At 47.1% G+C, this 19,145-nt stretch overlaps 1 protein-coding gene, 1 long non-coding RNA gene and 1 pseudogene across 3 annotated transcripts; 2 read left to right on the plus strand and 1 right to left on the minus strand.

The window, feature by feature from the left end:
* The first annotated feature begins 2,114 nt into the window (after positions 1-2,114).
* On the plus strand, positions 2,115-4,950 carry LOC127690696 (neurotrophin receptor-interacting factor 2-like; annotated as a pseudogene).
* A 1,183-nt stretch (positions 4,951-6,133) lies between these two features.
* Neil2 (nei like DNA glycosylase 2) lies at positions 6,134-15,659 on the plus strand. Of its 2 annotated transcripts, none has more exons than XM_052191226.1 (5): positions 6,134-6,235; positions 7,837-7,990; positions 9,406-9,749; positions 11,809-12,005; positions 14,627-15,659. In XM_052191226.1, exons 2-5 carry the CDS (start codon positions 7,853-7,855, stop codon positions 14,938-14,940), a joined length of 993 nt encoding a protein of 330 aa, XP_052047186.1. In that variant the 5' UTR covers positions 6,134-6,235; positions 7,837-7,852; the 3' UTR covers positions 14,941-15,659. The 2 variants fall into 2 exon arrangements, with proteins under 2 accessions (XP_052047186.1, XP_052047187.1); XM_052191227.1 differs by lacking the exon at positions 6,134-6,235 and adding an exon at positions 8,463-8,581 and having other exon boundaries at positions 7,906-7,990.
* A 451-nt stretch (positions 15,660-16,110) lies between these two features.
* Positions 16,111-16,525, minus strand: LOC127691422 (uncharacterized). Its single transcript, XR_007979261.1, has 3 exons — positions 16,444-16,525; positions 16,224-16,299; positions 16,111-16,175 (listed from the first exon to the last, which is right to left on the minus strand). It is a non-coding gene; the product is annotated as an uncharacterized LOC127691422 (long non-coding RNA).
* Positions 16,526-19,145: the final 2,620 nt, after the last annotated feature.

Consider the following 19,145-nt stretch of genomic DNA (forward strand, 5'->3'; position numbering starts at 1 on the left):
TTGGTGAAGTGTTTGCCCAGTATGCACGAAGTCCTGGGTTCAGTTCTCAGCACTGTACAAAGCAGGTGTGGTGGTATATACCTGTTACCTCAGCACTCTCGAGGCAGGGGGATCACAAGTTCAAGGCCAGTCTGGGCTATGCTAGACCCTACCTCAAATAAAATAATAAGAAACCCTATTTTAAGAATCTGGTATAGTCTAGGTTTGGAAATCTGTCTGTTACATTAGCCAATTCAATTCTCTCTAGGGTGCCCTAGTTCTTGGTGGGCCAAATGGGGCCTGAGGAAAGCCTTAAGTAGATTAACAAGTACTGGATAATTTCTGCCAATCACTCCATCCCTTCCTGTAGGTACAAGTCTACACTCTATGAGAGTTTAGGGGCTCAGTTGCTAAGAATGTGAGAACTGTCTCATAGGTCACCTATAGCCAGCCTGGGAGAGTTGAATGAGGACAATCCAGCTATGGAAAAGGAAGCTCAGATCATAGTGGTCTCAGAGATCACCGGAAGGACCAGATTCCCCAGTGCTGCCATCCAGTGACGGTCCTTAAGGCTCCAGAGCCCCTCCATAGGACTAAAGCTCCAGGAAGTACTGTGCGTGCAGTTCCCACATTCACCACTTGGGGGCACAGGCATTCGCTTCTCCCTTTCCAGCTCCATTAGAGCCCCGTTTCAAGCCATTGATCTGAGATCAGCACACAACCAAATTCTGCTACTCAAAAGCACTAGTGTTTATTGAGCACTTCTGCTGCCAGACACTGACAGCTTGAGCCAGCTTCAGGGAAACATTTGTACGACTTTGCAAACATGTTTTGCACATAAAAATATAGATTTCAAGTCACATGCTGAAGTTCACAGAACTGCTGTGGAAACAAGCTATAAAGCCTGTCTATTGGATTCCAGAATTCCACTCCCATGGAAAATGAACCTTACTATCTGGGGAGTCATTGCACGGTCTGAGCTGAACAATCCTCATCTTAGGAGTGTTTCCTAATATCTCAAGCATTCCCTCAACAAATGTGACTTCCTAGATCCACTCTCCAAGCCAGAGTGTGGTCTTTATTATACAAGTCCTATCAGTACCAGAAAGGCACGTCTCTGGTCCTGCCACAGATTTCTCATACTCTACACTTAAGCGTTTCTGAGTGACTCATATATGTATCAGGGTTTACAGAGTGTGGCTTTATGTCTGTAACACTGTGACAAAGATGTTCCATTTAAAGACTGGATTTAGGTACTGTTTTCTCACAGCTAATGAGGCTGTCTGGGTAAAGACTTTCCAAGGTGACTTGCTCATGGTGTGTGCTCAGTAAACTGTACTTGTGATTATAAGTATAATGATGGCAGCAAACTGTGAACCGTTCATTTTTCTCAGCTGCAGAATCCCCAGGGCTCAGAAGAGACCTCTTAGGTGCCCAGCTCCTGATTCCACCAGATAAGGCAAGGCTTAGCTTTAGTATATGGCTTCTGCCCAGCACAGCCAGCCTACAATAGGGGTGTCTGTGTGTGTGTGTGCGCGCGCGCGCGCCTGGAAGCTGCCACAGGAACACACTGTATCCCGTAGATGTAAGTCTCCCAAGATATCAGCTACAGGAAGTGGGAAAGCATGCTCTGGTGCTTACATATACAAAAAGTATTCCCCCCACCCCCCAGCAAATGTTGTACCTTCAAGTTCACCCTCTGCCTTGAGGGAAACTTTGTACCTCTCAGATACTAGAGGCCTCCTCTCTTTGCTTCCTGTTCTTGCCCCACAGCCAGCGATTTGGTAGAAGACTGGCTAAACAGCTCCTCGAAGCAAGGCTGTCTCCCCATGCTGGCAAGTCCAGAGACTGACACCTTACCCACTTCTGAAGGCCTCCTCAGAGTTCACCAAAGGTCCCTTGACATCCTATAAAGTGCTGGCTCCTTCTTGGAGTCCTATCTTTGAATAGCCTGCTAACCATCTTTAATCTTCCAAGTAAAAACTTCAATACAGAACTTTTTTAAAGCATATAATAAAAATGCAAAGACTACTAAAATAATATAAAGCGGCTCCTGTTAGTGGGTTCGACTCTCTCCTAGCCTTGGTCTCTGTCCAGAGGTACTGGTGCTCAGCGTCTTAGTATACTTCTTGGAAGGCTTCATCCTAGTTCTTTAGCAGCCAAAAGCACATACCTACGGACTTCCGGCTTCCGCCTGTTGCTGCTGCTCCACGTCCGCGGGGGCCTCTGGGAGTTGTAGTCCGGACCAATGAGCCGACACAATTCGGGACAAGACTGAAGGGCGAGCACCATTTTGTCTTTCGCAGGCACTTCTAATGCTTCGTGAAAGCTTGTTGGGGACTGCACCCTCTTCTGCTTTATTTGCAACCTCTGGAGCCCAGTGTCCGCTTCGTGAGTGGGCCCACATCTATGGACCTACGAGAAGGTTGGTCAGCATTCTCCCAAATCCTGCGAGAGAACAGAGGACAATATGGCTTCCATGCTCCCAACAACCTGGATCCATGATTCTGTGAAGTTTGAAGATGTATCACTGACATTTACCAAGCAAGGGTGGGCACAGCTAGACCTCCAGCAGAAGTGCCTATTCAGGGAAATCACAATGGAGAACTACAGTGACATGATTTCAGTGGAACATCACTTTTCCAAGTCAAATGTGATATCTCAGAAGAAGACTGCAGGCCAATGCAGAGAGAAATTCCTCAAGATACTCTTCCAGAATGTTCTGGGCCTTCCTCGGACCCTGGAATGAATTCCTTCCCTGCTGAGAGTCCCCTGATGAAGATCAAGATTGTTGAAGTCCTTACATTGAACAAGGATGTGGCTGGTCCCCAGAATGCCCTTCTACCCAGAAAGTGGAGAAGACTTGAACCCACATAACCTCAAGCTCAACAGACAAGAAGCTGTTTATTTGAACAAGATGAAGCTTCTCGCCAAAGTTCTGACATTTCCAGTATAAAGAGTCAGCTGGTCCCCAGAAGGCTGTGTCCCAGCTTCGTAAGCTGTGTCACCAGTGGCTGCTGCCCAATACATGTTCAAAGAAGCAGATCCTTGAGTTGCTGTTGCTCAAGCAGTTCCTGAATGCACTGCCTGAGAAGTTTCAAGTGTAGGTAGAGTCACAGCACCCAGAAGACTGCAAAGCAGCAGTGGCTTTGTTAGAGAATATGACTTCAGTGTCTAAGGACGATGCTTGGCTTGCCTGTTCTAGTGAGACCACTGATCAACTAAAGGAGAAAAAGAAGGATGTGGCCACTTTACCAGTTACTGTACCACCTGAGGAGTCGGTGACTTTCCAGGATGTGGCTGTAGACTTCAGTCAGGAGGGGTGGTGGTTACTAGGTCTGATGCAGAGAACTGAGTATCATGATGTGATGCAAGAGACCTGGGGCAACTTGGTCTCAGTGAAATGGGAGACTACATTGGGAAACTCCAGACTCTCTGATTCCTGTGGTAAAACCAATTCATGACCCAAACCCAAAAGATCTCTCAAGGAATGGTACCCAGTCCACTGTCTTTGAAAGTATCTCACAAGATGGTATCCAAGAAATACATACCATAGAATCAAATCAAGTGGGGCTTCTATAGGAAAAAGGCTACCTTCAGAAGAAGCTCTTTGAAAGCTCCGAGTCTCAGAACCAAACTAGTCTTCACAAAAGCCAGTGCTCACGCAGTGAAGTTCTTCCTAGAAAGCATGTAAAAGTTAATCAGAAGGGCACTGGAAAGGGGAAAGGCAGGACAAACACCATTTCCATGACATGAGGTTTACACATAAGAAATCAGCAGAAGGACTCTGTGGAGTGGCAAGGCAGGAGTGGCAGCAATCCTATGACACATGGCTCCTCTATAAAAAAAACCACCAACGGGGTTCTGAGTGGGGAAAGGCTTGAGCCAGCAGGGATCTCATTACACTTACTGTGCCTGGAAAATTTTACCAGAAAGTCACTGGGTCTGAAGAGGGTAGATTTAGGGACAGTAGAAATGTTATGGTGCCTGATGCACCTGCAAAGATTCACCAGAAAGGTCCTGAATGGCATAAAGTTGGGGAAAGCAACAATTCCACATCACAAGGTTCCTCTGTACAAAATCACCAGAAGGAGTTTGGGGTAGGGAGAGCCGGGGACAACAGTATCTTGACACATGCTTTATCTGTAAAAGTTCACCAGGAAGGCTATGAATATAAAGTCCAAGGAAGCAGGAATTCATTGAAATGTGTAAAACCTCGCCAGAAGGGTTCTAAAGGGGAAAGAGTCGGGGAACTTAGCACTTCTGAAAAACATGTCCCCTATGTAAAAAATCACCTAAAGGCCTCTGAAAGAGGAAAAGGCTTCCATAAAATGTGGTCCCTATATGAAAACTTACTATAAGGGTTCTGGAGTGGGAAAGCTCAGGAGAGTCAACAATTGTAGGAAAGTCATCAGCCGCCATGCTAAGCAGATATTCTCTAGAGATATTCACAAGGGGAGCCAAGTTTGCCGATGCAGTGAATATGGTAAAATGTCCCGAAATGCTAGGTATTTCTCTGTCCATAAGAAGATCCACACAGGAGCGCGGCCTTACATGTGTATGGCCTGTCGGACAGCATTTGTTCAGAGCTCCTCCCTCACGCAGCATCTTAGTGGAGAGAGACCATGTGAGTGTTCAGAGTGTGGGAGGGCCTTCAGTGACAGCTCAGCCATCTCTCAGCACCTGAGAACTCATACTGAAGCCAGGCCCTAGCAATGTCAGCACAGTGGGAAAGCTTTCCCGCAGAGTTCCCACCTCACCAGGCATGCGAGAACTCACACTGGGGAGCGACTCTATGTGTGCACCAAGCGTGGGAAGGCATTCACACAGAGCACATGGGGCGGAGTTCAAGAAGCAGCCCAAATCGTAGCCTTTGTGCCTTTCAAAGCACTATTTTTTTTTTCAGCCTTGAGATGTACCATGCAGACACTGAGTATGATAGGCTTTGAACAAGCAGAGCCCACACCTTAAGCTCGGGACACCACCTAGCCAGCAGTGAGTGAAACCATCAGGGAGTTCTTAATTGCTTCATTTATCCTCAAAAGGAAATAGAAGATCTAAAAATTCATCTTAAGTTTAAGAAGCCAAGTACCAAAAACTGCACTGATATTTCTACACAGGGTAAAGTGTGTAAGTGAACAAAACTAAAAGTATATAGATAAACATTTGTGTGGCACTTTTCTAAAAAAAACATAAAGCAAAAGTAAATAAATCTCACTCTTTAAAAGTGTTTACAGGCCAGGTGTGTTAGCTGTATTTTAAAATCCCAATACTAAAGGAACTAACTTTGGTGGTTCCTGCAGGAGTTCAGGACAGCCAGGCTTTGTTTCAAAACTACAACCCCCCCCCACACACACACCCACAAAACTTTGCAAAGGGTATGAAGAAACTGAAATGGGGGACGGGGAGGTGGGGCTGAAATGGGGGGATGGGGAGGTGGGGGGTTTGCTCAGAGGTATGGTGACTCTGGAGGGTGGATGAAAGTGCTCCCAGAATTACTTCCCAGAGAAAGAGCTTGTATCACCATGGTGGTTTGGGGAGGGAGGGCGATGGGGGAATGGCGATGAGGGGGAGGGAGAGACAGAAACTGACAGCTGTGCCTCCAGTGTTCACCGCGGGAAGGAGACCATAGGAGGAGCCCGAGTAGAGAAGCCTCCATCACCCTCCCGAGGTGAACCCTACCTCCAGTGCCTCCAGGAAAGAAACTTGCAGCTCCCCCTCTGGGTGCACCCCACCTCCAGCACCCAGAGCTTCCAGGACAGAAACTCTGTCGCTCCCCACCCACCTCCAAGGCCAGTTCGGGGCCCGGAGAGGAACCCTTGAGTCCTGGAAGTAGCTCCGGTCCCCTCCGGGGAGGTGCCCCTGGAAATCCAGCCACCCCGCTACCGATCCCGCGCGTTCCAGCCGGCTGAACGCATCCTGCGATCCTGCTGCGGCTTCCCAGGACCCACCGGGGCCCGCTGCAGCCTCCTCCCAACCCTCTGTAGCCCACACACGTGCACGCAGTCAGCAGTTTTCACAGGAAAATTAAGCAGTGTCTCTTCCGGACATGCGCAGCCTGGTCGTAAATTTGTTTTTGTAGATCGTGTTGCCTTCCGACTCCCCGAGCCCTCGTGACCCTCACGTGTTCCCTTCCCCCTTCAATCACATAGAAGAGTTAGAAAACACCCTGGCCTAAGACTCTCCCCTGGCTCCTGGAGTGAAGGGATCACATCCTGCTCAGCCTGGCCACCTCGCCCTAGCGACGAAGTCCAAGGTTCTCACCTTTTCTGTCCATCAAACCATACCCAGGGGTGCAGGGGTTGCTTTGAGACAGGACCTCTATGTAGTGCAGGCTCTCGTGGTAGACCAGGCTAACCTTGAACTCTCTGAGTGGGCCCTGCTTCTGCCTTCAGAGTGCTGGGATTTAAGATTATGCTGCATTGTACTGGCTTTTCCAGAAATATCTCTGACAGTAGCCAGGAAGACTCTAAACTTAGAGGTGGTTAGGGTACCAGTGCCTGGCAAGCTGCCTTCCAGCCCAGTATTTTGCCCTGAAGGTCTGTCTAGGTGAACTGTTAACAAATTTCCGGGTGTGTGGACGGGAATCCAAGCAGGGATGAATTTAGTTAAGCATTATTGAGGCCTTAGCACAGTTGGTAGAGGGATTGCCTGGCTTGCAAGATGCCCTGATTTTGAGCATAAACCAGGGGGGAATGACAGAGCTCTGGAGGTGGAGACCATCCGTACACAGTGGCCTAGAGGCCAGCGTGGCATTTGGAATACAGGCAAACCTGCCTCAAGATAGATCGCATTATTGAATGTGTTATTTTTGAAGCTATGGGAATTTGCAGGATGTCTGGGGCATCCCGATTCCCCAGTATAAATTTTAAATGTCTTAGTCGGGAGGGAGTTGTATATGGCTCACACTTGGAAGACTCAGGCAGAAGGATTGTTTAGAGAGTTCAAAACCAGCCTGGGCTACAGGGTGAGGCTTAACAACGGCCATCCTGGCTTTTAGAAACACTGCAATAATAACTCCCGGCTGTATACCTTTGTTAATTTTCACTTCAGTTTATGAGCCTGGTGCTGGTGAGTGGCAGGTGAGGTTAGGTAGAGCTTTGAGTGGGGGATGGGGGGACCACTCCTGCTCAGTAAAATCTGGGTGTACTCTTCCCCAGCTGTCTCATCCTGGTGGATCTCAGTGAGGACAGGGAAGGGAGGGGAGGGGTGACGTGTAGACCTGCCTTGCCTTTTACGCTGGCTTTTCAGCTGCTGGACATATCAGGAGCTAAGCTGGTTGGCAGCTGCCCTGCCCGGCTGGTGTCTGCTTATCATGGTTCTGAGCTCTGCTAGCCTGTGGTCACAGACAGAGAACCATTTCTAGAGATCACTGAACTAGTGCAGGTCTTCTTTACCTGAGGTGGTCCAGAGAGCCAGACCCAAGTGTGGATCAGTCGAAAGACGGTTGGGATGAAAGTTTGAGGACAGCTAGGTCTACATAGTTCCAGCTCACCTGGTGCTATATAGCAAGACTCTGCCTTAAGGACCAACCAACCAAGGAGTGGCTGACCACTGAGGTGGCAGTGCCATTGAAGTAGGCAGTGCCTGCTACGTGCCACCTAGCATACTGTAGTGATTAGCATTTGCTGTGTGGATAAGGCTCAGGGCCAGGAAGAGAAACCAATCCTGAGACGCTGGCCCTTACCCAATTCCAGCTCAGTCTTCTCTGAGATCTGAGCCCCCCACCTCAGTTCAGCTCGGGTTTTGACATCTATATTCTCAAAGTGGGTGGCCCAAATCCTTGGGGTGCCACACCGGTGATCAGACATGCCAGGCTAAGAGAGGGCCAGGCTAAGTCAGAGGTCTTCTTTGCAGCTTTCTTCCTGCAGAGATGCCAGAAGGGCCGTCTGTGAGGAAGTTCCACCATCTTGTCTCCCCCTTTGTGGGCCAGAAGGTGATCAAGACAGGCGGCAGCAGTAAGAAGCTGCACCCTGCCACCTTTCAGTCTCTGTGGCTCCAGGATGCTCAGGTGAGTTTTGCTTTCCCAGGGCTCACACAGGTGTGCTGGTTTACCCTCCTCCCCTGGAGACATCTAGCCTTGAGGATGACTCGTGATATCCCTTCTTTAAGCATTGGACAGCCGTGCTAGGACTGCATGTGGTCCTGCTCTCAGTGTGGTGTATCCCTTCACAATGGACTGGGGGCTGTGAAGAACAGATGAAAAGGACAGACCTGGCGACCCCCACCCCCCACCCCATGACCCAACACAGGATCAGGAGAACTCCATTGACTTATGTGCATCTTTGATGCGGTGCCACGGGCTCCCATAGGCGAGCTGTGAAGCAAGGGCTGAACACTGTCAAGGATCCGAGTTCAGACCTCAGCCCAAGTGGGAGTCAGAATTCTTTCAGGGCACTCAGGGACTCCAGCCAGAGGGATTAAAGGTGTGTGCTAAGGGCTGAGCCACACCACAACTAGAAACAGATCTTTTTTTTCTTCAGTAAATACCATCTCAGGGTTCACAGTGTGATCAAATATCCTGCAGCAGCTGTCTGATGCTGTCCCAGTGGCATGCCGTTTGCTTCTTGCCATGATGCTAATGGACCAATCCTCTGAAACAGTAAGCAAGCTCCCAGTTAAATGCCTTTTTTCTAAGAGTTGCCTTGGTCCTGGTGTCTCTTCACAACAACAGAGCAAGGACTAAGACACTTATTTGACAAAACTCTTGTAGAAGTAGACTTTATACCTGACACTAAATATGTTATGTATCTGATAATTGCTGGTTCTCTCCTCCCACTGTACACATGCACACAGGCACACATACCTAACAGACTACAGAACCATTCTTTGAGTGGAAGATGGCTCATAACCCTTCACCTAGACTCCATCTTTGGAAACTGAGGTCCTGAACAGTCTAAGTTTAGGAGTCAACATCTTCCAAACTTCAGGCTGGTGGCCTCTTTGTAGAGACTGTCCTGCATGGTTCAGGTCCCATGGTTTTGATGTCCCAGCACTTACTTTGATAGCTGGCACTGAGCTGTCACGCATCGCTGGATAGATTTGGGAACAGATGACTATGTTGGGCCTAGAAAGATTGTCATGAAGTAACTAAAAGAATAACCCTTTGTAGACCCTTTGAGTGGGTCCCTGAAATCCCTGTGAACAGCTCTCCTAGGACGTTCTCAGCGACCTTGCTGTCTGGCACAGATCTCATCGCTCTCCACCTTCTGCAGCTGCTTTCAGGCATTGCAAAGCCACGTACCTGCTGCTCACACCTCTGGGACTAAAGGGCAAAGGACACAGAAATCCTCTGAGCCGGGGAAGCTCTGTGAGAGGGGAAGGGACCAGACTGTTGGCCTCTAGCTGTTTGTGACGCTTTGGCCCCTGTGAAGGTCTCTAAGGGTCAATACGTGTTCTGCTTATTTTTGTTTTTATTTTTCCCAGGTTCATGGAAAAAGATTATTCCTCCGGTTTGATCCAGATGAGGAGATGGAGCCACTCCACAGCAACCCACAGAATGTACGAGGAACGTGCCAGAAAGAGGGTGTGGACCCAGAGCTGGCCTTGGGTCCCAGTGCTCAGGAAACCTCTGCAGGCCCCTCTGGATCTGGGGAGCCTGCCACCAGTAGATCTGATGGATCATATGATCTTGGGACAAAGATCCCTTTAGCAGGTGCCCAGAGGTGGCTCGAGGTCAGGTTTGGTTTGTTTGGCAGTATCTGGGTGAATGACTTCTCCAGAGCAAAGAAAGCTAACAAAAAAGGTGACTGGAGAGACCCAGTGCCCAGGTAATGGTGTGACACATGCAGGGGTCGTAGTGGCGTTTACTGTGCTTATTCAGTCCCCTTTGTGGCAAGGCATGGCTGGGGAGGTCCAGGTCTTGCTAGGTGAAAGGGTGCACATTCACCCATAAGAACTGGCCCTGGACCTAGGTGGTTGTATCTGCTTAGTCCTGGAGAGAAGAGGGTGGGGGTTCCCAGCCAACGTGGTACTTGAAGATGAGCTGTCTCAGAAGAAGAATGTATGTGTAGACTCTTGTGCTCTGAATTTAGGGTTACCATTTTCCAAGTTATTTAATTTGTGAACATTGAGAAGAAATTGGTGCATGAAGCTCCACATGTGTGTGGTATTGCTTCCTTTAACGGGCAGTTCCCAGTTGCTCCAGGAAGAGTATGATTTTCAAATCTGAATCAAGCTTTAATTAAATATCAACCAGCATGGACTGTGGTCAGGTTCCCTCTGGGTTTCCAGGGAGTTACCAGGAATGCACCTTCTAACAGCTGGCTTTGTCTAGTGACTGGCGTTGGAATGTTTGCATGCATGCCAGCAATGAACATGTTCTATTTTGTTATCATTGCATGAGTGTATGTACCTCAGTGTGCATGTAGAGCTCAGACGACAACTTCCCGGAGTTGATTCTCTCCTCTTACTGTGGATTGTGGAGATCAAACTCAGGTTAAGGTTTCATGGGAAGCTTAGTCTGTCTGAGCAGCTTCATGTTGCAAGTTTTTAAGCCTTGGGGTATTAACGTTTGATAATAGGTGTTGTCAGGATTGTTTCCAGGCCAGCGTATGTCCCTTGAGTGTGTTTGTAAAGCATTTTGGCACATGGAGATTTTAAGTTTTATGTAGTAAGTAGTCACTTCTGACTTTCCCTTGTAGCAAAGGATTCCCCTTCTGTTGAGTGACACAGTATTTATAAGTGTGATGGGTTCTTTTGTAGTACTGTGCAAGACCTCTGAGCCTCACCTCCAATCCTTGAAAGAGAAATTTCTATTACATTTATTTATCTATGTATTTATTTACTCATTTAAACTGTGTGTGTGCATACCCTTGCATGTGTTCATGCATATGCCGCAGCACATGTGTTGAGATCAGGGGACAACGTTCAGTAGTTGATTCTATGGGTCCTGGAGACCAAAGTCAAGTCATCAGGGTTGATGGCAAGTGCCTGCATCCTCTGAGCCTTCTCGCCAGCTCTGACAATTAGAAACAAGAAGAAAACATTGCTGTATTATTCCTGACTAGCCTAAGCTAGTCTCAGATTCATAATCCTCCTGTCTCAGCTTCTGCATGCTTGGATTCCAGGCATGTGCCCACCTCCTAGCTTCCCAGAGTTATCTGCCCTTCCCAAAAACACTAACTAGGTCAGCCATGGACTCCGGTTCTGCAGCTTCCAGTGTAGAGGCAGCTCTGGTTGGATTCACTATCACTGCAGAGAATCCCATTATTTCCTTACCGAAGTGTGTGAGATGTCCTTTCTTTGCTTAACATCCAAGAGGCTTAGGGACACATACCTGTAGGAGTTGGTTAATCTGTCCTGAAACTGGAAGTGATGCCATCTTTGCCACCATTTCTTCATCATCTCAATTGTGAGCTCCGCCCAACTCCCAGCTCTGGTCCTACTAACCTCCTAGATTCAGACTTTCAGATTTCCATCCTCAACATGGATTGTTGCAATGTATATTCATACTTTACTTCATATTTTTGGCCCTGAGATGTTTATGATTCTGACCATAGGACCTTAACTTCTCAGTTTGATCCAGACTAGTATAGAAACTTAATGTGTAGCTGACCTGACAGCATAGATAGTAACTGTGTGTAAATATGACCTACATAGTGGTCATTGTATGCACATGTGAAATAGTTATATAGCAGTAACTATATGGTGATGTACATTAATAGCTGCATGTGTGAGCTGTTTATATTATGGTAACATATATACTTATGAACTGACTCTACAGGGGACTGTTTATGAATGTATGAGTTGACCACACAGTGGTCATTGTAATGAATGATTTCGTTATGTGTGAGAACACCATATATATGATCTCTTCTGTCTCCTCAGGCTGGTACTCCATTTTAGTGGTGGTGGCTTCCTGGCATTTTATAATTGCCAGATGTCATGGAGCCCTCCTCCAGTGATTGTGCCTACCTGTGACATCTTGTCTGAAAAGTTCCATCGAGGACAAGCCTTGGAAGCTCTACGCCAGGCTCAGCCTGTGTGCTACACACTACTGGACCAGAGATACTTCTCAGGATTAGGTATGACCTGTGTGATAGGGAGGAGCCCCACAGAGTTGATTATTGGAAAAGTCACTCATCTGTAGGGCAGGCTATACTTAAAGACTACTATCTTGGTTGTGCCAACACTGTTGGTTTTAAGGTTGTTTATCCCTTGATTTTAGACTCAGGTTAGTTTAAGAAGATCCTTACTTTTTTTTTCTGGCATAACATTCACAACATGATAGTGTATACTGCCCTAGAGGCAGTGGGACCTGGGAAAAAATGGACCAGATAAATGAGGAAGACAAAAGTCTCATGCACTAGCCAACTTTATTCAAAGCATCAGACAATTTATATTCTGAGAGTTAAGAGAATGGTCACTACAGACTTACAGTCTGTAGTCCAACTAACCCAACAATGGGCAGCTGTGAATGAGAAGTCCAAACATCTAGTAGTTGCTCAGCCCCATGTGGCTAGTTGTTTCACCTGGTCTTCTGTATAAGCTGGAATCCTGAAGCAGTAAGTTCCAACAAATGTGCTGGCAAATTAGTGGAAGCAGACAAAGAAGAAGAAATCTTCCTTCTTCCAGTGTCCTTGTATAGGTCCAGCAAAAGGTATGGTCCAGGTTAAAGGTGTGTGCTTCGGTGCCCGATCTGGAACTTGCTTTGTCCCAGTCTGACCTTGAACTGAGAGATGTGCACTCCTCAGTCTCCTGGGTCTAAAGGCGTGTACTACCTTGCTACCTTGCCTAAGCTTTGCGTGGCCACTGTGCCTTAAGATCTCCATGTCAAGATCCAGGTCAGAAAACTGTGTCTTCCAGCCTCAAAATCTGGATCACAGGTGTGCCCTCCTTTTTGGGATTGTAGTAATTCCAGATATAGTCAAGTTAACAACCAGGAATAGCCATTGCAGATCTATAAATAAATAACAGCCTGTTGCATGAACAACGAAGTAAACTCACCCCTATCTGATATACCTGGGAAGAGCATGAAAACTCATTCCAAGAATAATTCCATGTTTTGAAGAAAACAAGACTCTTGTCTTGTTTTCTTGGTGTTTTCTCACAAGCACTCGGAATTCTCCTCGAAAGATTCCATTTTTGGACCATGTCCTGACATGATAAGACTGTCGTGGCCTTCTGATATGATATCAGTGTGACCTGACAGAGGGATCATGTTGTATACCTGGCATCCTCTAAAGCTTGGTGACCTAACAGAACATATAGAAGGTTCTGGGTTAAGTCATGCTGGGAATGGTGGTCCTGTAGGCCACTGGAAGAGGGAGGAGAGATGGGATGGGGGTTTCTGAAGGGGAGACCTGAAAGGGGAAAACATTAGAAATGCAAATAAAGAAAATGTTCAATAAAAATGAAATATAAGATTTAAGAAAGTAAGAACATGGACAGGTGTGTGTCTGGAAAGAGTATGGACTATAGGAATGCAGAGAAATAGAAATAGATATTAGAGGCCAAGCCAAAAAAAAAAAAACCTATTTTTACCAAGTTTCTTCTTTAAATAAAGATATTTGAAACAAAAAGAAGAATAGGGCTGGAGAGATGGTTTAGCAGTTAAGAGCACTGATTGCTCTTCCAAAGGTTCTGAGTTCAAATCCCAGCAACCACATGGTAGCTCACAACCATCCATAATGAGATCTGATGCCCTCTTCTGGTGTGTCTGAAAACAGTTACAGTGTACTTACATATAATAATAAATGTTTTTTAAAAGAAAAGAGAGGGAGAAGTGTACCCACTAACAGATACTGACTGCTCCTGGACAGTGGGGCTTCTGACATCAAAGCAGAGTCAGTATCAGGTCAGCTCCAGGCTCGTAGAAGCCAAGAGAGAGAAGCAGGTCTCAGCTCTGGAGAACTGCGACGTGAAACTGAGCATTTCCAGCTGAGAGCAGGAATGCTGCTGTTCTTAGTACTGGGAGGGCCGTTTTCTGCCCACAGGAGAACAGTAAGGGCCATCACAGCTGGCTGTTAAAGCAGTTGTTATTGGCAAAGCAAACGTAAAGTATGACTTGCCTGCCATGAATACAGTTCATGCTGAGAAGATGGGAGAGTGCTGTGCTCTCATGGCCCAACCAGTAGAGTCTGTTTCTGTGCCAGAAGGATGAACAGTTTCCAGAAGTGGCTTTTGGATGTGTACAGAGACCCGACTACACAATGACACTGGTGAGAGCCAGCGTGCCTCACGTGACTCCAGGGACTCTGGCATAGTCCCGTCCTTATGCTGTTCCATGAGATAATCATTTGTTAGCTTTCCCTTTTATTCAGATGAGGAAACTAAAGCAAAGGGCACCTTGCTGGCAAGCAGTGAAGCCGAGATGGGTCCAGGTAGTCCTCAGCTGTAACTGCAAGTGAGATTATGAAACTCTTGGGGAAGAAGTCAACTGTTTAGTCTGTTGCCCCCGTGTGCTGTTTAGCTTACTCTCCTCTCATTAGCAAGATCATTAGCTCATTAGCTGGTCAGTAACCCAGCAAGATGGACTAGACCCTACTCATTATCGCTTGAGACAGATCATGAGCTAGTGTGGTGGCACATGTCCCTAACTCAGCACTTACATGATAAGGCAGGGGGATCAAGAGTTTAGCCCAGGCTGCATAGCAAGTTTGAACCTATGTAGATAGCTCACATGAGGATGTCTCTCTGTTTTCAGGGAACATTATAAAGAATGAAGCCTTGTACAGGGCAAGAATCCATCCCCTCTCTCTCGGCTCATTCCTGACTTCTGCCTCTCTGGAGACCCTTGTGGATCATGTGGTGGAGTTCAGTAAAGACTGGCTTCAGGACAAATTCCAAGGCAAGGAACGGCACACACAGATCTACCAGAAGGAGCGATGTCCTTCTGGTCACCAGGTCATGAAGGAGATGTTTGGGCCCTCAGATGGGTTCCAGAGGCTCACCTGGTGGTGCCCTCAATGCCAGCCCCAGCTGTCATCCAAGGGGCCACAGAACCTACTGTCCTCCTAAAACATGTGGCCTTTGCCATGGGACTTGTAGTCTTGGAGATCCAGATGCTGTGTGCCCCGAGAGAAGGGTGCAGGCAGGGATAGTATGACAGAGCAGGGTGAGGTCAGGAGGGCCAGGAGTGCTCACATTCATCTCCTTGGATTATGCCTCAGCCGCAGTTTTTCTTTTCAAATTAATTCTGTGTAATCCCACCATGCTGTCAAAATCCTGACAGAGGGCTGGGGAAAACTGCCCAGAGCAGCAGTGAGTCTGAAAGGAGCGTGACTGGGGGCATGCAGCTCTGGGGAACAGCTGGAGGAGACAGCTGGGAATCGGGGTGGGGGTGGGGAGAGCCGGCAGGGTGAACAGCTGGGGGATACTATATTCCTACGCTATGTTGCTAGTAGTGTGCTGTGTTTTGAGAACTGGTTGATTTTGAGGCCCTCCATTTTCTTCTTTCCCATGGAGGGATCAGAGAAAAGGGCAAAACTTCACCGCTGGCCAGCCTACCTGGTGCCCTCCTAGTGGCTAGAGACTCCAGGGTGGACAGGGAGGTATGACCAGAGACTGAGAAAAGCTAGCTGTTGGTTTACCCCTTAACTTGGGCATTTGTTGACTGCTGATGTTTGAAGAATTTGTGTGTCTGGGGATGTAAAGAAACAACCCTTCAGGTTGTTAGCCACAGCTTTGTGGAACTGGAGTAGCAATTGAAAATAAAACGGTGTGATAGTTTCTGTTGTCTTCGTTAGGTGGAAATGGTGTTTTGTTTGTTGTTTTTCTCTGTTTCACAGAGCCAAGATGGAACGTGGGGCTTCACTTGTGCTAAGCAAGGACTGTACCACTGAGCTGCTCCAGCTTCACCCTTGGTGAAGGCGGCTTTGCAGGGTTGGTCTAATGAGTCCACTTAGGAGCAGGACCGGAAGGAAGTAAAACCTGCCCTCTGCCTTGGAGAACGTGGCTTCTGTTGCTCTCCTCTGGCAGATGGTGTGATTTTTGAGAGACTTTGAAAGCAGTGGCTGATGGTTCACTTTCCCTTACTTTCCTTGCTCTGAAATTCAACTTTTGATGGTTGTCAGTAGTGATCACGTGACACTCAAGGGGAACTGAGCCGCAGCAAGTGCTCGCTCCTTCATTGAGGAGTCATCCGGCACTGAAGTCACCTGCACTGAGGGATCACCCTTCACCCGCACTGAGGGAGCACCCTTCACCTGCACTGAGGGAGCACCCTTCACCTGCACTGAGGGATCACCCTTCACCTGCACTGAGGGAGCACCCTTCACCTGCACTGAGGGAGCACCCTTCACCTGCACTGAGGGATCACCCTTCACCTGCACTGAGGGATCACCCTTCCTTCACCTGCACTGAGGGATCACCCTTCACCTGCACTGAAGGATCACCCTTCACCTGCACTGAGGGATCACCCTTCACCTGCACTGAGGGAGCACCCTCCACCTGCACTGAGGGATCACCCTCCACCTGCACTGAGGGATCACCCTTCACCAGCACTGAGGGATCACCCTCCACCTGCACTGAGGGATCACCCTTCACCTGCACTGAGGGATCACCCTTCACCTGCACTGAGGGATCACCCTTCACCTGCACTGAGGGATCACCCTTCACCTGCACTGAGGGATCACCCTTCCTTCACCTGCACTGAGGGATCACCCTTCACCTGCACTGAGGGATCACCCTTCACCTGCACTGAGGGATCACCCTTCACCCGCACTGAGGGATCACCCTTCACCTGCACTGAGGGATCACCCTTCACCTGCACTGAAGGATCACCCTTCTTAAACATATTTTTTTAAATGTCAATGCATATTTTATCTGCCTGTATTGTCTGTGTACCATGTGTATGCAGTGCCTATAGATGTCAGATGACATTGGATTCTCCTGGGGATTTACTGGAGTTACCTTGTGAGCTGTTCTGTGAATCCGGAAAATCAAACCCTGCTCTTCTGGAAAAGAATCCAGTGCTCTTAACCCCTGAGCCATCTCTCCAGTTTACTTTTTAAAACAGTCTTTTAATTTGATTCTCTCTCTCTCTCTCTCTCTCTCTTTCTCTCTCTCTCTCTCTCTCTCTCTCTCTCTCTGTGTGTGTGTGTGTGTGTGTGTGTGTCTAGCTGTTGGCTGACCCTTGTGTGCTCACCTACACCAGCCTCTCACCTCTGAGGTCATATTCATAATCTATAAAATAACCCATAGAGATGGACACTTAATCATTTAAAAATACAATTTTTATTATTTTTAAGGAGATTTTATTTTACCTTATGGACAGGTACTGACAAGAAGGCATTTGCCAGATCAATAGCTGCATACCAGGTACCAGGAACCAGGAGATGTGTTAATTTGCTCAAGTAACAAAACTACATCTGGTATAACAGCTGCAATTGGAGTTACTACCTGATTTAGTTTTTGATAGTCCACTGTCATTTTCCATGATCCGTCTGTCTCCTGCACTGGCCAGATAGAGTTAAAGGGAGATGTGGTGGGAACCGCCACCCCCGCATCTTTCAAGTCCTTGATAGTGGCAGTAATTTCTGCAATTCCTCCAGTAATACGATACTGTTTTTGATTCACTATTTTCTTTGGCAGAGGCAACTCTAAAGGTTTCCATTTAGCCTTTCCAACCATAATAGCCCTTACTCCACAGATCAGGGAACCAATGTGAGAATTCTGCCAATTTCTGAGTATATCTATTCCAATTATACATTCTGGAACGGGGAAATGACCACAGGATGTGTTCGGGGACCTACTGGACCTATTTTGAGTCGGACATCACTCAAAACTCCATTAATCACCTGTCCTCCATAAGCCCCTACTCTAACTGGAGGGTCACAATGTTTCTTGGAATCTCCTAGGATCAGTGTCAATTCAGAACCAGTAACCAATAGACCCTGGAAAGTCTGATTATCTCCTTTACCCCGGTGTACAGTTACCCTTGTAAAAGGCTGTAAGTCCCTCTGGGGAAGAATTGGAGAAAGACTAACAGCAAAACTTTTAGTTGTCTTATCAAGATCCTTCCTCAGGAGAACCTGACTACCCCTTCATTCAAAGGGTTCTGGATCTGCAAACTGGCTCAAGTCTGGAAATTGATTCACTGGCCGAGATTGCCTTTTGCCACTATCCAAAGTAGCCTTCCTTTAATTTGTTTGAGAAATTTTCTGCATATACAGATCAAACAGATATGCAGAAGGCATCCTAACTATTTCATGCCTGGAAACACCATGATTAACTAGCCAGTATCAAAGGTCCAAATGAGTCATGCCATTATAAATTTGGTCTTCTGTGCTGACCATTAATGGGGTATGTCATTATAAATATTGTTTTGTCTACGCTGTCCATTATAATAACTACGATCACCTTGTCTCTGGCGATTCAGTTCTGCTTCCTGGCCCTTGTTACCTTGGGGCCCAATTAAATCCATTGAATTTAATTCATCTAATTGAGCAGCAACATCTCCAACCTTAAGGTCTGGCACAAGGAAAAGGGCAAAACTCTTCAAATGTGCTGGTGCTCCTCTCACCAGTTTGTGCCTTATAGGACTGGTGAACGGCATATCTTCTGGACCTTCCCACTGTGGAGAATTAGGTTTTACACAACCACTCTAGCATTGCAATTTCCCTAAGCCTTAAAATCCCTTCGTTAACACTAAGCCGAGGGATATTGGGCATCTCCAACTCCTTTTCAGTCGGCCATCTTTTGATAAACACTTCAGCCAACCATTCAAGCAAAATTCTGACACTTTTTTTTTAACTGTGCAAGCTTTCATATTAAACCTAGAATCTCCACTCAGAGGGCTAATGTCAATAAACTCAGCCTGCTCTAGTTTTATGTTCCTTCCACCATTATCCCACACCCTTAAAATCCATTCCCACACATATTCCCCAGACTACTGTTTGAATGAAATAGCAAACTCATTAAGCTCCTTAGTAGTGTAGCAAATATCCTCACAGACTACATTTCTACCTCTCCTCTAAGGGCCTGTTTTTCCTTGAGTCTGGTTATAGGTCTAGAAGAAACTATTGGTGGGCCTTGAGGAACATCAGTATTGCCTTGTCTGGCATTTTCTACAGTGAAAGTTACTGCTGGTTTATCAGACTCTGGGGGATTAATCTCCTCATGTGGAGAAGGCATTATTTCAAGGGGTGGGGCTGAGGGTACTACTTTTGCAGGTAGGATAAACCCTTGAGAATTGAAGATTCAAAATTCTCAGCTTCAACAAG

The sequence above is a fragment of the Apodemus sylvaticus genome, chromosome 8 (genome assembly GCF_947179515.1).
Source record: "Apodemus sylvaticus chromosome 8, mApoSyl1.1, whole genome shotgun sequence".
Lineage (NCBI taxonomy): Eukaryota > Metazoa > Chordata > Mammalia > Rodentia > Muridae > Apodemus > Apodemus sylvaticus.